Raw genomic sequence first — 22,121 nt, forward strand, 5'->3', positions numbered from 1 at the left:
TCTGGTCAGCAAAACACCAGCACTTAAAAGCTGAACGCACCAGGAGAGGGCATAAATGCGTAACGTGTGTGTAATGGGAGCCCCCACCTCTATTAGAGGTGAACCCATTGTGAGTTTGTGGTGCTTTTTTTATTAAAAAGCAACAGGTATTCTTTTGCCAGAGGGGAATGTTTTCATGGTGGATCTTGACATGTGGGGAAAGTTAATTGCTTGCGTCCTTTTTGAAGATTTGTAGCTGTCTGTCAGGGAGCATTGTGCTCAGGTGTGCACTAGGAAACCTACGGGCTCCCTCAGGCAGCATGGCCACAGGATTCACTTAGGCTTAAATTGTCCCTGTGGTGTAAACTGCAGTCAGGGAATAAGCGTAATTCCCAGACAAAGAACAAAAATTATGCAATTTCCTGCAGAATAGTTTTCTCCCAGGACCTTCAGGTGCCACCTTCCTGGCTCTGGGGCAACGGAGGTGGTGACTCCCAGACTATGATGGGGACAAGACCCCAAACTCTCCGCAGTGTGACAGCTCATGGTGCCCCACACCTGTCTTAATTCACCAAACTGATGCCTTCCCACACAGCATTTCAGTTTTCTTATTTGCACCTCCCACATCCCGGTTCTCACAAAAAGTGAGGAGCCACCAGCACGATGGGGTGTCAGCCACAGATCACGCACGTCCCCCCACGCCATGCCCCACTGAGGCAATCCGGAGGGAGGATTTATTCCCAAAGGCTCAGGGGAAGGCAAAGCAATTGGGAAACACCCTGCAAGCAGCTGACCTCTTGTAAATCACGGCTGGGACTTCCTACCTCCCTCGGCTCCTGATTGAGAAATGCTTTCTTAATGACCCAGAGCAGATGTGTCAGGCAGATGAAGGAAGTTCCTGAATCAGTGCAACAAGGCTCCTTCCCATGGGAAAACATCCAGCATCGTGCTTCGTGCTGATTTTCAGGCTGCTCACATCCAGGCCTTGCCTAGAGTTTCAGGCTTGAAGGCAGCCTGGGCTCCCAAAGACACCAGAGGTTCAAACCTTCCTGAAATCTATAGGAATTGTGTGGCAAAATGTCCTAGAGCTCGGCATGCTTTGATCTGTTCCCTCCTTCTGTGGCTTTTTTAAGGATCAGGAGGGCAGGCAGCTGCTGCCGTAGTCCCGATGGAGCACACACTTCTGGTCCTCTCAGAGAGCTTGGTCTGTTCACAGCTTTGGGACCTTACTGAGTCACTTCTCGTGGCTCTGATAGAAAAGCAGCAAAACCATTTTCCCCCTCTCAAGGCTGGCAGGAAAATTTACCAGGGTTTGTCCTTGCCTTTCTTATTGCAAGGCCTCACCATTGCCCGTGCAAGCAGCACACAAGAGGAGCTCGCAGCGCCGCTGGGGCTGTGCGATCCTGAGCACGGTGCTCATTAGCCCCACACTGCTGACAGCACGGCTAATTGAGCAACAAGCCCGTGCTGTTGGTTTCTGTGTTTAACCTCCACCTCTTGGCCAACGGCTGCTGCTAGTGGAAGCACAGGGAGCTGGGCATTGCATAAACAACCCAGAGGAGAGCAGAACCAGGGTAAACGTGAGGAGAATGGAGGCCAATGTGCCGTGGTCAGCGTGGAGGCACCCGCTGGGTGCTGGGCCTGCAGCCCCGTGCCCCTCAGGGACCCGCTGAGACAGGCAGGGCATGGAAAGGAGCAGGATGTGGTGAGAGTAAAGCGCCACAGTCATCGTGTGTCATGAATTGCTGTCCAGCAGGCCTGCAGATCATGAAAGAGTCTTTCGGGCTCAGGACCGTGCCCACATCTGTCACCTTTATGTTCATTCAGTCCTGAAACATGAGGTTGCGTTTTAGCACCAATGACAGGGAATAAACGCAGAAAGAAAATGTAGTTATCGCTGAACATTAACCATGCATTCTGCCAAACTGCTGAACGAAGCTTCATTTTCTTACTGCTTTTGATTTCTGTCTGTTAGGAAATCTAATAGAAAAATCCATGTGTTATGTTATCTGATGTTATGTTATCTGATGGTTCAGAAAATGCTGGGAATAAACTGAATCAGGACCACAATGTAAAGAAGTTGTATTTCTTCATTCTTGTCACATATGATTTTCACACTATAAAATAATAAATAATCTGTATACTATACTGTACTACTACTACTACTGTTACTACTACTACTACTACTACTACTACTACTACTACTACTACTACTACTAAAGCAGCAATTATGCTACCTTTATAGTGTTTCCTATTTAATTGAACAATAAAGCTGGTCAGACTCCAGTTCTAAGCAGGCTATTCAGAAAACTTCTATTTATTTATTTATTTTAAAATACATGTAGATAGTATTTGTTGTGGATTGGTTTTCATATCCTGATATGCAGGACCACTTCCCCCTCCTGGGCCTGGCATCTTGGAGGCTTGATTTAGAGGAAGATGTGAGAGCAGAGCAGCCTAAGGTAAGGCTGGGAAATGGTGTCACAGAGGGTTGCTTCATTCCCAGAGGCTTCATGGTGCACGATCCCTGAGGCACACAGGTGGCTCAGTCTCCTTCATCTGCTTCCTTCACCATAAGCAGGGCTGGACACACTTCTGCTCCTCTTGTGCCACCTTGAGGGAAAAAACCTCTGGTGCATGGGTTGGATTTAGTGAGTTTGCTTCTACCCGATGTCCGAATATTCTGCTTTCAGGTCAGGTTTTTCCCATGCCCCTGGGCAGAATAACCACTTCTCCTGGTGGGAACGCAGACCTGCCTACGAGGGGACTTCTTGGCACAGCCTTCAAATGAAAAATCTCTTTTGCTGAGAAAAAGAGTATTGTGTTGTGCTGTGCTGCACAGTCTGTGCAGCAAGAGGTGTTAGAGAATAAGGAGATTTCTGACTTGAAAACTCACAGCCTGTTATAAAAGCAAAGAACCTGAGCCACGGACCCTTTCATTTATTTTCAATGCTATTGAAAAAAGCCAGATAAAATCCTTGCTTCATTATTAGTCTGTTCCTAGGCCTGTCACCAGGAAGAGAGGGGGGAATTTAGTTCAATCCCTTGGTTCCTGTTTGCACAGCCTCTGCTGCTTAGGTTGGGAGACTCACCTGGTGGGGTGGCTCAGGTTGGGTGCAACAAACCCCATCTTTCCTGTCCCCATCAAGGAAACTGTCAAAAAGCTTTGTTTGTATTCCACAGCTTCTCCCCTGGTTCTTGCTATTCTGTCTACAAAGCTAACTAGGAGGAGAAAATCATGTGAAGAAATAGGACTTAACCAGAAAAAGGTGTCTTTTAATCTTGAATAAAAATGATGCTAAAATATGCTTTTCAGTTTCCATCGTGGTATACTGTCAGTCCAGCAAAAATATCTCTTCTGTGGTTAGAAAAACTCGAATCATTTTTAAAGTAAGAAGTGCTTCACAAGCACATCTTCAAGGTGGTCTCTGCCTTTAGGGAAATGAAAGGTAGGGAGTATTTGATCTGCTGCACCTCTTTTGTTCTTGCAGTTTGCAAGAGGCAATTGATGCCACCACCAGAGGAAAGTGCAGTCTGAGTGCACAGTGTGAGGTGGGAGAGTACAAAACAGCCTACATGAACCCATCCCTGCTGTGTGCCATGTCTCCAAAGACTTCTGTGGATTGTCTCAACCTTGTAGACTTCTTCACTTTACATGAAACTATGGGAGAGCTTCCTCAAGGTAACCAACTACTTCTGCACCATAAAGTTTAATTGAACTCTTAACTAGGTAGGTCAAAATAGTAGCTTTTTTTTTTTTTTTTTTTTAATTATTTTTTATTTATTCTCATATTTACCGCTTCTGCAGATTGCTGACCTACTGATGCACATTACACTTTTAATGCAGACCCCTGACATTGTGACAATCCATTGTAATGTTTGTCCTTCTGTTGATTCCAGCTGCTGGGCTCTTGGATGCACTGATAGCACTTTGGTGTGATGTGCAGATGATGCTGTAAATCACTTCATATTTTCCACAAAGCCTGTTAGCCAGCTGCATCAGCAAAATATATTTGCTAGCATTAACATGGGTAAAATTAAAATATAATTTTGTGACTCAGCTCCTTTTCTTGAAAGTGTGGGACTCTCCTGAAGTCTCAAGAGAGGGATTTCTCTTGAGAGACATGCTGTGACTAAGTGTTCACAGCAGGAAACACGAGGCCTGTACACCCACCTTGTAATCTCCCCATCCAAAAGACCAGATGACCATTACCATGAGAAATTCAAGTGATCCCAAGGATCTCTGCCAGACTGAAGAGCTGACATCTAGTGCTAGCTGGCCTCTTCTCAAAAGCCACAGAAAACCTTTTTTAAGCAATGAAACCTGCTGCTCTTCCCTCTTTGGCAAAATTACAGGCAGTTTCTCTCCCTGTGGCTTCTCAGCTATGGTTTCAGGGCAGAAGGGACGTGACGCAGAGGCACTCCTGCCTACTCCAGCCCAGCAGGTAGAGCAAGAAGGGTACGGGTGGAGCTGGTGGGATGGTGAAGTCTGGCCTGTTCCTGGAAATGCAGCGCTCAGCAGCACAGCCACACAACACCAGGCTGCTCTTCCAGTGGGCACCAGCCCAGCACTGGACTTTGACTTGGTTTGTTTTTCCACCCTTTGAGGAAGACTCGGCCGTCCACAAAGCTGCCTGAGCAGCTGCTCGTGCAGCGTAAACCGCCTGAGTTGACAGCCCAAGGCCATCCGGCAGTGAGCAACATCTCTGAATCAACACAGATGTAGCTGGGCTAAACGCCCAGTCAAATAAAAAGGTCACCTTTTATCTGGGTCATCATCCCTGCCCTCTTCACAGCACTCTAAGCTCCTCTTCGAGCAGAAATGAAGGCCCAAGAACTGAGCGAGCTTCTGACCCACAAGGGTGGTCCCCCTGGAAGGGGACAGTGGTGGTGGAGGATGTGTTCTGGGGTCTGTTGCCTTCCTTCCAATGGCCAACTGACTTTTGTCTTCTCATGCCTGTGTTTTCTCAGCTTACCTAACACCTAAAATGAAGTTTGTTTTTTTTTTTTTCTCCTTTTTTTTCCCCCCTCCCCTAGAATTTTAAGCCAAGCATCCATCAAGAACACACAACCAAAACTATGCAGAGTTTAAAAATATACTGGTCACTTTTTTTATTGAGCACCGAAGTGGCAGAACCCACACATATCCAGCAGCAGACACACGAATCAGGAGAGGTTTTGCCTGGGTCTGGCTCGGATCCTCAGCTACCACAAGGCAGAGCAGCTTCACCAACACCACCGGCAGCACTCGAGGATCCAGCAGGCCATGAGCATTTCTAGCACGCAGTGATACTTGTACAGTTGATTATAGCACCAAACATACTTTAAAGTGTACATGGGGACATGAAAAACAAGCTACATTAGTTATTTCCTATTGTGCTTCATGAAAGTGTTGTAAAGTCATTTGTCTTTGGAGAGAAGATAAGGTGAGGACAACTCATTTGGTCTGTTTTCTTTTCAACGTGTGATGGATGACAGTGTTGAAAACACAGCATTTATACAAGCTGCTTCTGTGGCTTTTGTTTCCGAGTTTGACAACTGATAACTTGAAAAACCAAATGTAATAGCACCATGAGGAAGGGTGATTTCTTTGATAACACCCCATAAACAGAAAACCATTAACAAATTATTAATTTGTAATTTTTCTTTTTTAAAAATGCCTTATGCAATTAGAAAATATCTTTAACAACCCATCAGGCAAGGTGATCAGGTGTGTGCCCTCTCTAGCTACCAAAAAGCAACCGCTCCAGTGAATGTATTCACTAACATTAAGTATAGTTTTGGATAAAATTACAAAAATAGATCTGTTGGAATACAGTTGCATTTAATTCCTAGAACTTGGAGCAAAGGCATGTAGAATTGAATGGAGTTCAATGAATTAAGAGATTTAGGAACATGTGGAGCTCTTCATCTGTTCCTTTGCTCCATAAAGCACTGAGGAGCAAATCTGTTTATGAAAGGAAACAAAGAGTGGTTTGGCATCTCTCATCTCTCCAGCTGCAAATGTCATATGCAAAGTATCAAGTGTTTTGTAAGCGTCTGAGCTTTGGCTTAAACTATCAGTGAATGGAAAGAAAAACCTCTTAGTTGGTGGGGGGAAGCGAGCACTTGTATTTGTGAATTGGGTATTTATAAACACTGCTACTATTCTGCATATCAAAATGCTAATTTTATGCATGCAGATGGGGACATGTACTAAACAAGGAACCAAAAATATCTTCCTTTGCCTAGTAATTCCGACAGAGTTGTTGGAATGAAATGGAACCATCCCTTTAGGAGCTGCCATAGAGAAAGAAAGCATTAGCAGAAAATGTGTTTTCCATTTCCTACTGCTGAGTAGCTAAAAGAAGCTGTAAAGGCCAAAACACAAATAATGTGACCTTAAGGATTTATGGAGTCAACATAAAGGTACAGGATTTCTAGAAAGAAGGTGCCCACCTGCCAGCCAGTCCTTCTAATCACACATTTATCCTGCTTTTACCTAATATGTGCACAAAATAGCCAGACTTCAGCCCTACTGCTGACATTTTGCAGGTACAAAAAGACAGATATAAAACTTGTGAGCATTAACTGTGCTGGCTAAAAACAACAACTTCAAAAAGCTGTCATGCATGTTTCTCTAACTGCTTAGATATTGCAGAAAGAAATCTATTCAATCACCAGCTCTTAGTCTGCAGCTCATCAGACTGAGATGCTTACGGAACATAACTTAATTTTATTTTTTTTTTGCTCCTACCTCCTCAAATTTTTAATATTTCAGGCTTCGGGTTGTAGACTGGGTCTCAAACCTGGTGAACCCCAGCTATAAATAGGAAAAAGAAACCTGCAGGTTTCTTCAATCTTGACGCTTATGAGAAAACTTTCATGACGTAATTCTTTGAGATAGGCAGGGACTGGTTTTTACACAGAGCTCCTTTAGTCTTAGTCTTGATTATTTTCATACAATTTAAATATAATATTTTGGTATGATTCTGACTGCATTTCATTCTTATACTACTGAGTTACGTTTCTGGTACTGAAATCTGAATCAGTCCCTTAAGATGCACACAGAGAGCAGGCTGTGTGCCAGCAGCCTGATAAGGGCACTGCAGCTTGCAGGGATCCGCTTGGTGATATTTACATTTTCTCAGTAGAAGGGCAGCTCATAAATAATGTGGTTTCTTTCAGGGAATCATATTCCTCCCCAAGATGATAGGCTTAAAATCCAGACTCCTCCTGTTTCTTGAAAAGTGAAGTCTTTTTGTCATTGATGGGCAGGGTTCGGGGTAATGGCGGAGACATGCTCATGTAGATTTAGGACTAGAATTCTTCCAAAAGAAAAATGTTGAGTAAATCATTCCTTGAAAGCTGCTTAACAGAGCGGTCCGGCTGGGCAAGAAATCAAACAAAAAAAGGAATTAAAATATTTATCCTTCCTGGGATGTTTATACAGAGCTTGTCCTTACGTAGTCATGGAATCTTAACCGTCACCCTGACGTAGGTACATAAAAGACACACTTAACTGCTTTGTTTTCTTAACTGCCAGTTAAGTTCAGGTTAGTTTTAAAGTGAAGCTAAAAGTGTTGAGAATACCATCTTGGAACAGAATCTTCAGTATAATAAATATTTTCACTCTTGCCTAATTCAAAGCCTGATGAAAGTCAGGGAGCTCTTTGGTCCGGCCAGACAAGTACATTTACTCACCTGAGCAGGACACATTCTTCAGGACAAGTGCACATGCGCTTAAAGTTACCCCACAAAGTCACCCATATGCCTAAGTATTTGCAAAACTGACCCTGACTGCAATCCATCCTTTTACTTTGTCTTGCAGGAGCAGTCATACCTGCAGTAGAAGCCCCTAAATTAAAACTTTAAAGTCTTAAAGCTCACAAAGTTTCACAACATTTTTCACCTTGAAAATCACTTAGTCCTCTAAATACTTAGAAAACAAAGGTTTTTCAAAAAACAGGTCCATCTTGTGGAATTTGAATAAAAAGTGGGAGGGAGAGAGCAAAAGTTGGGAAAGACGCCAATTTCTCCATGGACATTTTGCAGAGCTCTATCTGCAATGCCACAGATTCTCAGGATACTTCCACAGCACCATCTGTCTGCAGAGCTGTTTCAGCTCTACTCTTAGAGCCTGAGGTATTCATCTGCACACAGTTTTAAGGTGCTATCATTATGCTTGTGTTTTGATGAGAGGTAATTTCAGCCTCAACTATTTCTTTAAATAATTGCAAACTAAGCACCAGCTGCTTTCACCCAGCTCTCCCTTTACTCACAGGACACTCACCCAGGCACACCTTTGATTTTAGCCCAAATGCTTCTGCTGGTTTTTCACGTAGCCGACCACATTGTTGGAATTGCTACCTGTAAAAACAAATCTCAGCAAGGTTAGATTGCAGATTAGTCTGTGGCAAATATTTTCACAAGGAACTCTTAGCAGTGCAATTTTATCAGGGTCATTATTTATCTGTTCTCTGCTAGGGCTGTGATAGCTGGCTGGACCGAGGACAGGAAAACCTTTCATAGTTTCATCAGCTGAACTGGCCAAACTTGGCTGGCTGCAAGTCTGATGCTATCAAAGGTCTTGTCTAGTTATATCTGAATATCACTTCCAGCTTGACCTGACTGTTGCCCTCTGGGTCCATATACCTCAATATACATGTAAATTCTCAGCAACAGACCCTGCTTTTGACTGAGTTCTGTGTTCATCTGCAAGACATCCTGGGCCATGACCAAAGCTCCAAAAATATACTTCAAAAGAACAAAAGGTTGCTGGATTGGGTGTTTCTCGCCCTTGGGTGGGAACCCCTGGCAGAAGGCTGTATCATTCAGCACCGTGTGTCACAGCTGGCAATACTGGTTCCCAAGATCCCCATAGTCAGGGCACTGCAGATACAAAAATAAGATCTTTCAGCCAAGACACAGAGAGTTGAGACTAAAGAATCTCCTTCTGCTGTTCAAGGACCTTAATTTCATAAGCTGCAAATTCCCTGTAAGCAATGCAATAGCTGTAGGGCTTAATAATAGCAAACACTTCATGCCAATTGCTTACCAAAATACTCCTTGTAGTATTTTTGCCTCAGGTTGCGCCCATCTGAAAAAGAAAGGACATAATGAGAATACATCTCACCAGCCTTCATTCCCTGTGTTAAACTGCAGCTTTCCATGTACAGCACAGATATAGAAATAATAATCTCACAAACAAGAAAACAGAAGGCCTCTGCAGCTGAAATAGCTTAGACGGCTATAAACCTCTTATAAACCCGTTTAGATTATTGAACTACGCGGACACAACTCACTTTCCCTGAGAGTGGTTAACTGATGGCCACTATAATGTTACGTCCTTTTCAGTAGCTATGAGTCAGGGAATCACAGACTTCCTCAAATGAAAGAAAATTGGAGTAAAATTTGAGACCAACTATCATTGACCTACAGAGTTCAAGTTCCAGCTATTTTTTTTTTGTTTACCATTTTATTACATAAAAATGACCCTAGAAATAGCTAGTGTCTAAGAACCATAGAGCTATACATTACACTAAGGAAGTTATCAAAGAAAGCATATCAAATAATAAAATCAAGGCCAAAAACTCATCTCTCACTGGTGCTTGCTTGGCAGAACAAGAAAGGAAGGGAGATTTCCAGTCAACTGACCTGGATTTCCACGGAGCTTGATGCATTGGCCCCTGTTGGGGATTCCTTCAGCCGTGTTGCCGGGGTTGATGATATGGCATTCATACCCCGTGGGGCAATGCAGAGGCTCATCTCCATCCTCAGTGGTGCTGCAGGCCTCAGCTGCAAGAGAAGCCTGAAGGTCATAAATTGTGACTTTATCACCCCTGGGTAAACACAATACAGCAGCAAGGCCACCTTCTTCTGCATCTCCTCCCAGACAGGATTTCAGACCACTTCTTAGGTGAGGCTGCCAAGGAGCTAACACCTCCAGAGAAGTCTGGCAGAGTAGATGACCATGTTCACACCTGACACAGAACCTGATTTTTTTTTTCTAACTCAATATGGAGAGCCCAGATCAGCCCATCTGCCTGTACCACCACCCTACCCACAGCTTGTTGTGCAGGGGCTGAAGTGTGGTGACGACAGACCAACGCCATCCACCATGGTGGGCACTGACGGGTGGTCTCCCCACACTGCTATTGCTTCCGAGCAGTCTGTTCCAGCCAGTGTTTGGGGCTGGCTGAGCTGGCTTTGTTCTTTGTTCCACACCCATTACGGTACTAATGAATTTAAACCTCAGGTGTGAGTCAGTGTGGATGGAGTAAGGCAGTGCCACCCCTGCCACTACCAGAGGCCTTAACTGCCTTGACCCTGGATATCTAGCAGGCACAGAGCAGAATAAGAAGGTAAAGCTGGACTTTCAGGTGGTGCTTATGTATACTAAGTGTACAGCCTATGCAGGGACACTCCACCCTTTCATTTGCCAGGTTTTTAATTTCAACAACCTCTGCTGTAATTCCCATGTCATGACTGATGGCTCTTCACTAATTATTCCCTCAAGCTGAGATAAAGGTGATAAAATAGTAACAAATAACACAAGCATGACAGGGATGGATGAGGAAGGACCTACTTTATCTTAATTCTACCAGGGCAACTCCAACAAGATGGAAGCAGAATTTCCTCTTGAAGAACTAGGTGTTTCCATCACGGATGGGAATTAAGGTTTGCTAATTCTGATACCATCTGTGGAAGACCAAAGAGGGTAATTTACTGGCACTACCTGTGTCTGACTACAGCTGATCAAAAGCTGGAATAGCCTTTCTGTGATGAAATGAAGAACTTCAGGCATAAATACATGTCAGGATGCGTCATAGAAGAAAATTTCCTGCCTCCCTGCTGCCTCCATGTTACATTTTGAGGTATTTGAAAAATGTAATTAAAAGTCCTTTCTCTGTGGAATTAATTGAGAAGCTCAATCTTGTTAGCAGTCCTCAAGCTTTGATGCTCCCAGCTCCATCTCAGCTTCCCTCAACTCTGCAGCATTTTGCCTGGGCTTCTGTTTAAAGCAGTCTTCTGACACAAGAGCCAGAACTGAGTCCCCATCCCAGGGCATCAGTGCAGTGAGGCCACTCCAGGTTATGAGACCCCCTGAACCAAGCCTGCACACAGACTGTCAAGCAGCTGGCAGAAAATCCATGTATACTGACAAAGATTTTTTCTAAAAAAAACAAACATGCATTTCTACTTATTTAAAGAGTGGATAAAAGCACAGTTCCCTGGAGTATTCCTAGTGCTCTGCTGCCTCCCGTCTTCCCCCTGTGTGTTGCACTTTGCTCTAGAAGGCCAGATCTGATCAAGTTCTCCTAGCACAGGATTTCCAACTGTTCCCATAAAAAAAACAACAGATTTATTGCAGCAGAAGCTAGTGCCCTGTACAACAGCGTCATTTGTGCAGAAACTACAGGCAAATATGAGCAGCCCCAGCATGCCAAAGTCCCTGGAAAGCCCTGTATATGATGAATATACCATTTACTGGCTTTTGTACAATTACCCATATCACAGAGAAGACAGTGAAACATGCTGTACCTTGTAAGACTTCCTCTGGGCCATCCAAAAGCCACCCATTTCCTCCCAGCCAGCGGGGTTTGGGCTGAACCAACCAGTCTAAAACTGTAAAAGAAATGAGAAAGCACAGAGTCAAGGTGCAGCTGTCAAAGGGCATGCTGTTATAGAAAAATCACATTCTGTAACTGGCAGGATGAGGCTGCCAGGATCCTGAAGGATGGATTTGAGTGGGTCCTCCATTCCCATGGCATGGATCAGGTGAGTTGGTTGTCTGGATCCTGTGAGCACTAATCCAGATTGGGATTCTTTATTTATTGATTGATTTATCACAATCCCAGGAAAAGGGCTGGCATCAGAGGAATTCTACCACTTGTGCTAATAGAAATTTCACAACATCAGCTGACTTTAGCTAATTTCTTGACTCAGCAGTCATCCCAAACTCATCTGCAAGAATTCAGAAGTGCAGAAACAGTTTTATCCTCAACTCACACCAACCACACCTCCCACCCACAACCTGCTGCACATGGGGGCGACTACCACAATTTTTACATGGTTCTGCCCCAATTTGACTGCTGGCCTCTCTACCTGGCGGTGGCTGCACAGACTCAAGGCAGGCGTAGATGCACCCGTTGTAGCAGCAGCGTTTGTGCCTCTCACACTCGGAATCAGAGCGGCAGCTGGGCACCTCACAGGCTCGGTCAGGCAAAGTCTGGGGTGGAGGCGGGCAGCGGTCATTCTTCTGGTAGTGGGCACTGTGAGAATGAAGAGGGTACTCATAATCCTTGCAAAGAAAAGAAAAGGAAAAACACAGGTTTGGCATAAGGAGAGTACCAACCATCCCATAAATTGAAATAGAAGGGGGATTTTCAAAGCAGTTCTCAAGTATTCATGAGGCAGAACAATTATATGTTCTGCTTTCCCAGCCCCATCTTCAATGTACTGAAGACACAGCTATATAACCACATTAGCACCTTCTTTGGAAACCCCAAACCATCAAATTTTTGTGTGGATTTCACACTTGTTTTGAGGTTACATCCCCAAAGGGATGTGGAACTGATGTCCCAGGTAGTACCTGTCTCTAGAACAGGTTCCTTCACCCTTCATTACCTCCTACTGGACCAAAACTTCTAGGGGAGAGGTACAAAGTCTTTCAAGCTAATCCACTGTAGAGGTCTGGGTTGTTAAATTAGAAACTATTTCTCAAACTGGAAATGATCCGGGTAAGAGCTGTGCAGGTGATGTCAGTTTAATCACACAGCAAATGAGGTGGTGTTCAACTACAGCAGAAAGGAGCCCAGCTACTCCACATACTGAAAGAAAAGGGGGATTTAAAGTGGATTAACAGGCACAGGATTTTACCAGAAGCATTTGTAAGAGGCAGCACGGAGATATTATCTGTGCTGGTGGCATTTTAGCAAGCAGCCAACTCCCTCCATCAGAGGTGATTCACCCTGGCCTGTTCCTTTTTCACCTTTAGCTAAAACACTCATCTCTGGGCTTAAACCTAGCTCCCCAGAGCAGCATAAAGTGCTCACAAAGGGCAAAAATCAGTTCTCAGATTTATTAATAAACACATTAATATAGCTCTGGTCAAATCAGAAGACAGATCTTGGATTTGCCTTTTTATCATAGATCAAGGCCTAGCCCAAAGCTGGAAGTAAGAGCACTGGCAGGCTGCTTGGTTTAAGAGCCCTGTAGATACTTGGCCCCATCACTGCTGTGTTTTGAAATCTGTGACGAACAACTGGGTTGTTATTCCAAGAAAAAAAATGTGGTGCAACTGTCCCCGAGGGGGTCCAGGGAAATTTCACCATCAGGCTATGGAGAAATTTGGGGTGAGACTAATATCCTCCTTTATCCTGATGCTGCTTCATTCTAATTGTTGAAAGCTCCAATGGCTTCTGTGGAACATGTGTGCAAAACGTGTTGCAAAACAGCATGTCACCACACGTAGTGCCCAAAAACACATCCTAGGAGAGGCCCCAGGAGGTGGCCTGCACTCATCACAAGTCCACAAGCTGAACGCTCCCTTGGTAGTCTAATACTTCCACTGTGGTTTTGCACTGAAGGAATGAACACTGACTGTCGCTCACATCTAACATGAGATCACTTGCCAAAACTTTAGCACTCAACTGATCTGTGAAGGGGCCCAAAGCCCTGGGGACTGACCCCCGGCCTGCTCAGCCTCTGCTGCTATACACCACCGAATACCAAACAAAGTAATGATTCACATTATTTGTGCTACCAGTGTGAGAAGTTTTGCTTCCATGCTCTGCCATGTGTTGTACCTATGATATAACTGTATTGCTGAAGTGGTTGTTTTTGCACCAGAGCTGATCTCATTTCTTTGGGCAATAGCTAGGGGGAAATGGAGAGCAAGTTTCTCAGCTGTCTGCTTTGCAGTGCAAAGCAAAGTGCCAGCTAACCCGTTAAACTGTTCCTCAAAAAGCTGAAAACATTCCAGCTTTGAAACAATGTGCTCTTAACCCCAATATGCCTAAAATTCAACTTTTTTGTTGTTGGATTTTAAATGGAGAAATACTTGGACCACATAAGTTCCAAACACTTAACAAGTCTCCCTATTTGAGGGGTCATGTATCTGCAGACTGAAAACATAGGGATGAAAATAACACAGGCAAATAATGGATACATGGGAAAACAGCAAACACACACACACACAAACAGCTACTGCAGTGGCTTTACAGATGATTCAGAAACCAAGAAGCAAAAATTACAATGAACACCCAGCTCAATGAATGAGATTTCCGTTTGGGAACAATGTAAAGTTTTCTGCCAAATATCTTTGGCCTTCATGACCTTGCTGCCCATTTTCTCTGATCAGCTACTACTCTTAATCCCTGCCATTCTAAACCTCATAGACAAATTATTCCTGTGAATTTTGTCTAATAAAATTATCGCCACTGCTTTATGTCTGCTGAAATCTCAGCGGGAAACAGGATTCTCTCATTCGTAAAGCAGCCTGGCTAAGGATGTCTCTAGGTAAGGGCTACAAGGTCTCTATAAAATCTCTCTGAGGATTCAGTTTGGCTTAGAGCATAGCTTGGATTCATCACTTTTACAGATTGTGACAACTGTCAGAATTCCTTCTTCTAAGAATCTTACTCAATTCCGGAGGCAAACTGTCATACCCCATGGAAACTGATTTTAATGAAAACATTTTAATGAAAATATCTGCATTAGAGTTATGCAGACACAAGGTAAAGTAAGAAGTTCAGAGTTCAGCTAAGAACCCTAGAAGTCAGTAAAGATGATCACGGAAAACTTGAATGCAACCACTCACTTCCAACTCATATTTTCAATGGTAACTGCAGGATACCTTTAAACAATCCCAAATCTGTTCTGTTATTTGCACCTGAATCTGGACCCTGGACTTGTGCCAAAGCACGGCTCTCTGCTAATTCGTATTCATAGCCATGTCTAAGATCACATGTGAGGTTTTTGTCAGCCTCCAGTCACCAGCTCTGGCCCTGGAAGGTGTTTCCAGACAAAAACCACAAACCCCATTTTCTCTGAAACAAGACCCAGCATCTACAGTACTGGAAGACTGTTGTAAAATGCATGATAGCGATAAGAGGACTGGAAAACAGGGAATAGAGTGCAACATATGTATGTATGCAGGTTTTAAAGGCTGAGAGAGGCTCTACTTGTATGTTACTCTTAGCCACGCATGGGATAGAAGCCTCAACATGAGGTGTGCTAATCTGATAGACAAAAAGCATATCTCCATGTTGATGTATTACAGCTAGCTGTAGGGTAAATAAATTGTTGGAGGAACATTACAGCAGCAATAAGGAATTCTTTGTTTCTGGAAATCTTTAAAAGATTGGATTTTTTTTTCCCCTAAAATGCTTGATGTAGTAGACACCGGAATAAATTCAGGACTGCCCCAGGTTTTCCCAGTAGACATGTGGGTGTCTTGATAATAAATTGAAGCCCATTCCCAGCCAGCTTCCTCCCTCTCCCCATTGGGAACAGTCCAGACTGCAGCAGGCTGCAGAACAAAGCTGCAGATCACTGACCTCGAGTAGGGTCCCTCTGACTGGAAAATACAAGGATTTGCTAAAAAGCTGGCCCAGCTCCTCTATCCCAACCTGACTGCCAGACATTTCTTGTCATTACATTCCCTATCCTCTTTCTCTGTTCTCAATCAGCTCCTCCCTTCCAACCAAAACCTTTCCTCAGAGACCATGATGAACAACTCTTGGCTGGACCTCAAGCTGGTTCCTCATTGTAACACCTGCCCATCCATCATTCTGCAGCCCTTGGTTGGGTGGATGCATTCTCTGGACTGAGTTTTGGATTTGGACGCCTATTCTGTCACCTCCCTGCCTCTCTCGTCCTCCTCCCCCTACAAACCTTGCCCAAGTCCTCCTGGGTGTCTCCTGGAGATGGTTTTTGGCCCATCTCCTGTATGGCTGCGCTCTGCCATGAGCACCTCCATCTGTTCTCTCTCTATCCAAGTGCCTCCCAGATCAGCTGTTCCACCCAAAGCCTCTGATTTCCTAACTGTAGGGAACAGACAACATTTGGCAGAAAAAGAAAGCATCTCTCTGATGAGGAAAGGATGCTGCTGAAACAGGCTCTTGGTGGAGAAGAGGATGGGGAGAGGACGGCCTTCCTCCTCGCGAATCTCTGAGGTGAAGGAAAAAGAAAGACGCTTTCTGTTTTCCCAAATGAAATGTTGCTGTCAATATGAGCAGTTCTGGCTGAGCATGCCAGATCAGTAGCACCTGGGTTCGTGGCTGCCAGAAAAAACAGCCCTTTGAAGAACTGCAGATTGAAAGAGGATTTGTCCTCAGGGGAGTGGGCTCCGTGCCTCTACACAGCACATTATCTGAAGATCAACATGTAAATACCTGTTCTGCTCCTGTCCTATCTCTCTGGGACATTTACACTATGATCCTACTGAATTTGAGCCTCATGTTGAAATACGACAGAAGAACATACTAATGAATACACTTTTCCAATGAACGAGTCTGTACGAAGCACAGCTCTTTGGTTCATTTTCCAATTAAAGTGCAAACCAGACACTGTCCCAAGGGAAGCTTCAGTGAAGAAAACTTCAGATCTGAAAATAACAGGTTACCTTTAAAATATTAACACACATTTTCTGCAAAATTTCAGTGAGACAAAAGCACCGTATCTAATTTCATTCAGCACGGGCAAAAGATAGATCACCCTTCTGAATCAGCAGTCACAAAATCCAACTGTAGTCCCCACACATCACTCTAGATGTCATGGGCCAAACCCCATCCATTTTAAATTAAAAACTTTTTGTATGCGGCTGCAGAAAACAAGTGGAGAAATCCCCCCGTGACACCAAGAAGCTGTTTATACAGCTGTTTTCAACTGCTGTAAAATGAAATTAAACCTGAGCATGAGAAAACAGACTGACCAAGGCAATCCCCCATGGCCATCTCCAACAGTTGGCAACTTGTTGCTGCTTCAGTTTCAATCCCAGTGCTACTGCTGTAAGTACCACAGCAGATTTGGGAATGATGCTGGTGGTGCTCAGTACCCCACTGGTGAACAGCCACACAGCTCATTTTCCCCTCTGGCACACAGGCACAGCAAGTGCTCCAGCACTCCCATTATCACTAGGAGATGGAGGTATTTACCCAAAGTTACCCCAAAAGGCAGCAGGGAACTGAGCACGGAACCCTCCTCCCTGCTCTAAGAAGATAATCACATTATTTTCTTTTCACTAAATCTATTCCCAGCCATGTAGTTTTTGCATTCCCCATTCAGCCTTCCCTTGTTGCCTTATGAAGTTTCTAGGAAAAGCAGTGACAATTGCAGCTCTGATATTTTCAGCATGCTTTACAAGATTCCCATTGCAACAGCTAGGTGGCAAAAGTTTAGCACAGCCTGGGAAACTTAACACAGCCCTTTTATAGAGACTGGCTGTGCATTCAAATGCTTCTTGTTCTAAAATGATACACACACATAAGGAAAGCTCCCATTTCAGAGTGAGCACACCCAGCTCCCCAAAATCACCCCACCGCAGGCTACTCACATCATATTTCTCCGTCATTTTCAGATGTAGAGCACGTTTCCAGAGATGCCTTGCACAGCCTGAGTCTGGCAGCAAAATTAAGACACACAAAGCTGCAGTGAAGATCTTTTTACAGAAAATCATCTCTGACAGCATCCTGGAATCCATTTTTCCCAATGAGAGATCAAATAAGGAGCTCAGCTTTCCAGGATCCAGGCGATTCAGAGTCCTGGCAAGGAGGGAGGGAGACGGAGAGGGAGGGAGAATGAGGGCTGATCGCTGGGGAGAGCCGCTTTCTGCTGCGCAGCTTCTGGGAAGGGAAAGGGAAAAAAAAAAAAGGAAAAAAAAAGAGCCCACGAGCAGAAGCCAGGAGCTGCCGTTGAACTTCTCTACGCAAAGTTAGATCGGGTTCTCCGCTCACATGTTCACACAAAGCACATGCTTTCCTTGAATGATAGATGGGAAGATTATTTGGAAAGATTATTTTTAGACCTTTGTTCCCAACATCTGGCATCCTCAGAGAGCCCCATTCAAAGCCAAAGCGTGGGATCAGATGACAGCTGCCGCAGGGGGAAATAAAGGTCTTGGAGGGGTGGGCTCGGCAGCGTCTAGCAAACAGCTCACCCAAACTTTCTGGGCTACTCGGCTCTCCCTTTGTGTGCTTCCCGCTGTGCCTTGAGCCGTGGTTTCAGATCATGTCTTGACAAAGTGATAACTTTGTATGAAGGCTGCTTGAAGGAAATGATTTAAAGACACGATAAACATGCAGAGGCTTTAATTAAACCAAGTTGACATTAGCTTTCCGCAAATGATTTTGAAGAAGGGGAAGATGTGGCCATTGGGTAAAAATAAATCCGTATGCATGGGTGGGGAATAGGGAAGGAAGGTGCTTTGGAAATGACATGGCCAAATGGAAAGTGAGGAAGGGGACATGAGTCAGCCTGTGCCTGATAATGGGAGAGACTGGACATGGGGTTGAGACACTGCATGATATACAGGCACTCCGGTGTCTGAAGGACCAGAATACCTCTAAGAAATCAGGAAGAAAACATCCCAGCATCCTGCCTGGGAGGATGAGACAGAGGCAGGTACTGAAGAGTAGAGGAGCAAAGTATCTAATATATATACACACACAGACACACATATATAGAGAGAGAGTAAATACACATATACATACATCTATATATGTATGTATATGCTTTCTCAGCCTTTAATAGTAAATTTTTTCAGGGATTCCTGAACCAAACATGGGGAATTATTTTATAATCCTATTCGATGAACATCTCCTCCAGTAGCTTGTCCAGCCTCTACCAGGAATGAAGTACAAAATGGACCCACAAAATTAGTCAAGATAAGAGCACTGAGTCCTGCTTGCTTCAGTTTACCCCAAATGTAAAGTCACACTCTGTAGCCAGGGCTTCCCAAAGGAGCTCTGAGGGCATCTCTGTGGAGACACAGTGACTATATACATACTACTCTGCATTTATGTGGTCTTCACCTTGGGTTGCTACTGCAGTAACAATAATAGCTCCCTAAGGTGTGACAAGGGTTTTGGGATCTGAGCAGATCTGGCTGACAGGACATCCTCCAGGGGAAAGGCAGAGTTCAGCAACCACAGGTCTCTGTCAAACCCACCCAATTTTCACCTAAACATCAACCAAAAATAGGAGTTGTGCCGGCGTTAGTAAAAGGCAAACTCAGACATCATTAGTACACACAGAGAGGAATATATCACTACCATAAGTCTTCTAGTTGTGGCTTTACTTGTTATTGCTCAGAGGGCTTTGTCTCACACAACAGAATGTCTCCAGTTCTTCTTAAAAAGAAATGTCCCCTGTTTGCTGCAGTGTTAATATCTGCACCTTGATAAAGCACCTTTCAAGCACAACCAGGAGCTCCCACCAATATCCCAACTCCTGTGCCATGAGGTGACAAATGACGCAGCTAGTTTAAAAGAATAAACAAGATTTTATCTTAGAGTATTCATACTTAATTTATGTCTTTGTGCTATTCCACTTGTCTGATCTCTTGCTGAAACACAAACCAGCGAGAAACAACTGTTCACGATAAATCTCCCTAATTTTATTTCTGTTGTTTGTTTCATAGACTTGCAATCTGGATTTGGAACAGCTATTAATCTTGAGCATTAGTTGCTACAGACACAGTTTTCTGGCCTTTCTTTTGGCAGTTATGAAGTTTTGACATTTACCCAGGTGAAACTGGGATCTGTGCATTACAGTTCATGGATTGTATGCTGAAGAAACATGAACACTACTTGCAGTAACAGATTTCAGCAGATGGTCATGGCCTTCACATAAAAATGAATGTTGATGTCGCAATATTTAGGTCTCCTGCACACAACACTTTTCATCTTCACTTCCCAAGGTACTGCATGCAGCGCCTGGACTGGATTATTCCTGCTGGGGAAACTGAGGCATAGGGTAAGGGATTTGCTGAAATTAGACCTTCTCCCATCTGCAGGGCCAGACTCCTTAGAGTTATAAACAGTGCAGACTAAGCTGGGACCCCATGTTTCAGTTCTCTATCCTCACATCTATTCCTAATGCCACCCACTGCCATTCCTTACATGCTTCTACCTCCAGCCTGTCTTAGAAACTAGGCAAGGAATTTCATATTCTTCACAGCGTTAATAAAACCTGCTTTAGCTAGAAACACCAGAAGGAATATATTTCTTGGCCTTTTTAGTTATTTTTCTTCCTGGTGGCCCCTGGCAGGGCTGTCCTCACAAGCTGTCTGCCTGCAGGACAGCTTCAGCCCATTTTCTGTCCTTACTGCCCTCCCCATTTGGAGCCTAATGAACACCAAAACCAAGATACCAAGTCCACCAAGACCAAGTCCACCCAGTTACGGAGGCTCCCTGCTCCTGCTCCAGAGCAGTTCATGTTTTACCCAGTTCACTTTTGAATGGCACATTCAGAAGGAAAAAAAATAAAGCAGCAGCAGCTTTGACTTTCTAAAGAATTTCATGTTTAACTAAGAAATATTTGGCAGGTATATAGCTCCAACTATTAATATGAAGGATTCTTAGCAGCTTGTGAAATAATTGTAGGAATCAGACAAGTTCTCAGCAAACACAGCCTCTGGAAATAATTAGAAATTTTAAATTTACTACTAAGCAGAATTCTGAGTTGTCTTAAATTAAGTGCTAGGCAGTTGATAACATATGACACTTGAAAAACCCTTATTATAAGAAGAGAAGAAAATTAACTGCCATTTTCTCTTAAACTACATCTTATCTATACACACCAGTTGGGGCACAGTCATCTCTTGGCACAGAGCAACTCCTTAAGGTTGGCTACAGGTACATCTGTATGAAGTTGCTGTGTGCCTATCCCATATACAAAGTGGAATAAACGATGCTGGCATAAGACATCCTCACAATATTGTAATAACTTGGCTAGATTTGACTCCTGCTTGTCTGAAATCTTGGGCATTGAGCAAGCAGGGTTATCCTTTTGGGTGCTGGCATTCTACCTGCTGAAGAATTGTGGCTGACCCCACAGCAAAATATAGATTAGGGAAAGCCATTGCAAGATCCCCTCTGGTGCTGTCATCGCTGTTACACTGACAGCTGGGAAAAAGAGACAAGTATACCAGGATATATAACTATATCCATGCTGACCAATCAGCCCAGTGAAGCTGTTAAAGTGGAAAGCCCCAGCCAGCCACAATGACCAGGTGCAAAAATGTGTGTGAATGTTAAGCACATTTCCTACTGGTAAAAGTGTCCTGCAGGGTGTTCAGCTGTGTTATTCAAAATAGGACTATTTATTCTGTACATTTGTCCTGAGAATACATACTATTTTACTAAGTCAAGATTTCTCTGCTTCAAGATCTGTGGAGCAGTTGCTCACACCAGATTCCCCCTGCCTTCAAGGATGTTAAATGAGATAGCTTCATATCTCATTACTAAGAAAATAATCATCTTCAGTGTATGGATCTGTGCAAGTTTCCATTCCACAAACTGCTTCAATAAGACAGGTTCTGCAATAAGTTGCAGTCAAGTGATAATGGAAGAACATGACTGAGACTTGAGCATCTCCCCAGGACCTGTGAAACCTTCAGCTTCACTTACAGCAAAGAAGAGCTAGGGGAGAGGTATCAGAATGGAAAGCATTTTATCAAGCTAAGAGAATGGAGTCACATCTGGAACCAGGATTCATGCAGCCTGATTAGAATGAATTAAATAATGGTTTATGGAATAATGGTTCTCAGGGAGGTTCTGAGTGAAAGTCCCAGGGCATTTGCACAGCCGGGAAAAATGTTTTTGTCCAGCCAAAAATAAGTGAGGTAGGTCAGCCCGAGCTGACTTCCCCTTTCCCAGAGGAAAGATCTGACTTTTAAGGAAAGATTATGTCAAAATGAGAGTTTCCTCAAAGCACATAACCCCAGCAGCACAGTGTGACTCATTTAAGCTTGATACAATCACCATACCTTCATGCCAGGGGTTGCTGCAGCTCCTTATCCATGGAAATAACAGGCAGGCTGTTTCCTCACCAGCCTTATATAGGTTCTGCTGGCAAAAGCAAAGGGCAGTGGTTTTCTGGGGTTTAACCAGATTAGAGGTTATTGGTATCACCTGGTCCTGTGTGAAGGAAAGGTT

At 43.9% G+C, this 22,121-nt stretch overlaps 1 protein-coding gene across 6 annotated transcripts in view; it reads right to left on the reverse strand.

Annotated features, from left to right (window-relative positions):
* Window positions 1–5,061: 5,061 nt before the first annotated feature.
* WFDC1 (WAP four-disulfide core domain 1) overlaps window positions 5,062–22,121 on the reverse strand; it is a 114,684-nt gene continuing 97,624 nt past the window's right edge. For 3 of the 6 annotated variants that reach the window (XM_072043788.1, XM_072043789.1, XM_072043790.1), the window contains 7 exons: window positions 17,519–17,726; window positions 12,067–12,262; window positions 11,503–11,586; window positions 9,616–9,756; window positions 9,017–9,058; window positions 8,252–8,328; window positions 5,062–7,347 (listed from right to left, as the gene is read on the reverse strand). In XM_072043788.1, the coding sequence (XP_071899889.1) occupies window positions 8,270–8,328; window positions 9,017–9,058; window positions 9,616–9,756; window positions 11,503–11,586; window positions 12,067–12,262; window positions 17,519–17,726 (730 nt within the window). In that variant the 3' untranslated portion in view covers window positions 5,062–7,347; window positions 8,252–8,269. Of the gene's footprint in view, window positions 7,348–8,251; window positions 8,329–9,016; window positions 9,059–9,615; window positions 9,757–11,502; window positions 11,587–12,066; window positions 12,263–17,518; window positions 17,727–17,854; window positions 18,061–18,121; window positions 18,147–21,952; window positions 22,012–22,121 lie in introns of those variants that run through there. The other 3 variants (XM_038185381.2, XM_038185382.2, XM_021279625.4) reach the window with 3 other exon arrangements.

The sequence above is a fragment of the Anas platyrhynchos genome, chromosome 12 (genome assembly GCF_047663525.1).
Source record: "Anas platyrhynchos isolate ZD024472 breed Pekin duck chromosome 12, IASCAAS_PekinDuck_T2T, whole genome shotgun sequence".
Taxonomy (NCBI): Eukaryota; Metazoa; Chordata; class Aves; order Anseriformes; family Anatidae; genus Anas; species Anas platyrhynchos.